Raw genomic sequence first — 1,743 nt, forward strand, 5'->3', positions numbered from 1 at the left:
GTGTATGTGTGTGTGTGAGTGCGTCTCTCTCACTCTGTGTGTGTGTGTATCAGTGTGTGTGTGAGTGCGTCTCTGTATGTGTGTCTCTCTCTCTCTCTCTCTGTTCAGAAACCTCAGTTTGTACTGTGTGTTCTGACCTACTGACCTGCTGCTGGACAAGTGTGTGTTTCTCTCATTTTTGACCTGCTGGACGAGTGTGTGTTTCTCTCATTTTTGCTCTGTTTATTCAGTAATACGCTTCACGAGAGCTCTGCACAGGATATCAAATATGATCAAATATGCGGTTCACGCATGCTGTGGGATTCTGCTGAATCTCAAAAAATCCAATGCGTCACCATGCATATGATATGAGTAAAGCTTTGTAACACTCAAAAGCATTGTAGTGAAATAAACAGTGTATTAACAATATAATTTAAAACTTCTGTCTAAATTGTACAACAGCACAACACAACGTCTATGCAGCTTATACACTCCTGCTTAAACCCCTTATAGACATACACTCCAGATCTCACTCTCCTTAGTGTCACAGCTCACATATCTTACAGGTGATATCTTACAGGTGCTTTATAAACAATCTCAGCTCACATATCTTACAGGTAATATCTTACAGGTGCTTTATAAACAATCTCAGCTCACATATCTTACAGGTGATATCTTACAGGTGCAATAAACAATTTCAGCTCACATATCTTACAGGTGCAATAAACAACCTAAGCTCACATATCTTACAGGCGATTCATAAAGCCTTTATGTCCCCCCCGGCCCTTGTAGGTGTTTATAAACAATCTCAGGCCACATGCCATACAGTATACCTTTATAAAGCCCCGATGTCCGCCCCAGCCCTTGCAGAACTCGTAGGTGTTTATAAACAATCATTCCTTAGCGCTGCATTCTAAAGCCCTGACGCCCCCTTATCCCTCTGCTCACCTCGTAGGTGCTGGTGATTCCGAGCCTGTAGTAGACGGGCACAAACACCTCGGAGCAGACCAGCACGGTCAGCACGAAGGACAGGCCGTAGTAGCAGTACAGGGCGCCGAAGCGGTAGATCTCCGCCGGCGTGGACAGCACCATGATAGCCGACATGAAGCTGGCCGACAGCGACATCGCCACGGGAACGGCCGTCATGCTGCGCCCGGCCATCAGGAAGTCCCCCGAGCTCTGGGGCCCGTGGTCCACGTAGGCGTAGAAGACGCCGATCGCTGCGGAGACGAGGAGCATCAAGGCGAAGACCGCGTAGTCCCACACGCTGAAGAAGCCAATGGGGGACGAGGCGTCCATCCTCAATTCAACTCTAACCAACTCTAATGAATTCTAATGTATTTCTATTCTCTGCAGACCAATAGACTCAGTCCCTCCCCAGCAGAGATTGCCGCTGTTTTAGTGTGTCCCAGTAAGCCCCAACGGTGCTGAAGGAACCTCTACGTCCAGCCTGGTCCAGTGAGCCAACTTCAGGTGGTAGCCTCAGGTGGATGATCTAGCCCCTAATCTGTGCTCTGAAAGTAAGTAACGTGATGTCTGCGTGTGTGTGTGTGTGTGTGTGTGTGTGTGTGTGTGTGTGTGTGTGTGTGTGTGTGTGTGTGTGTGTGTGAATCCTCTCCTTTGTGCACTGCAGAGGCTATGGCATTCCTGGCAGGTAGCTCGGCTCAGCGGGTTCTCAAGAGTGGCGATTGTTCTCCTCTATGTCCAGGAGATAAGAGAGAGCCCTGTCAACACACTCCGCAACACTCTGCAGCCTGGACACAC

General features: G+C 48.7%; 1 protein-coding gene across 2 annotated transcripts in view; it reads right to left on the reverse strand.

Moving 5' to 3' along the window:
- slc5a8 (solute carrier family 5 member 8) overlaps positions 1-1,743 on the reverse strand; it is a 10,652-nt gene extending 8,909 nt beyond the window's left edge. For both annotated transcript variants that reach the window (XM_042078574.1, XM_042078573.1), the window contains exon 1: positions 928-1,743. In XM_042078574.1, coding sequence (XP_041934508.1) covers positions 928-1,278 — 351 coding nt within the window. In that variant the 5' untranslated portion in view covers positions 1,279-1,743. The remainder of the gene's footprint in view (positions 1-927) is intronic.

Source organism: Alosa sapidissima, chromosome 22, assembly GCF_018492685.1.
Source record: "Alosa sapidissima isolate fAloSap1 chromosome 22, fAloSap1.pri, whole genome shotgun sequence".
Taxonomy (NCBI): Eukaryota; Metazoa; Chordata; class Actinopteri; order Clupeiformes; family Clupeidae; genus Alosa; species Alosa sapidissima.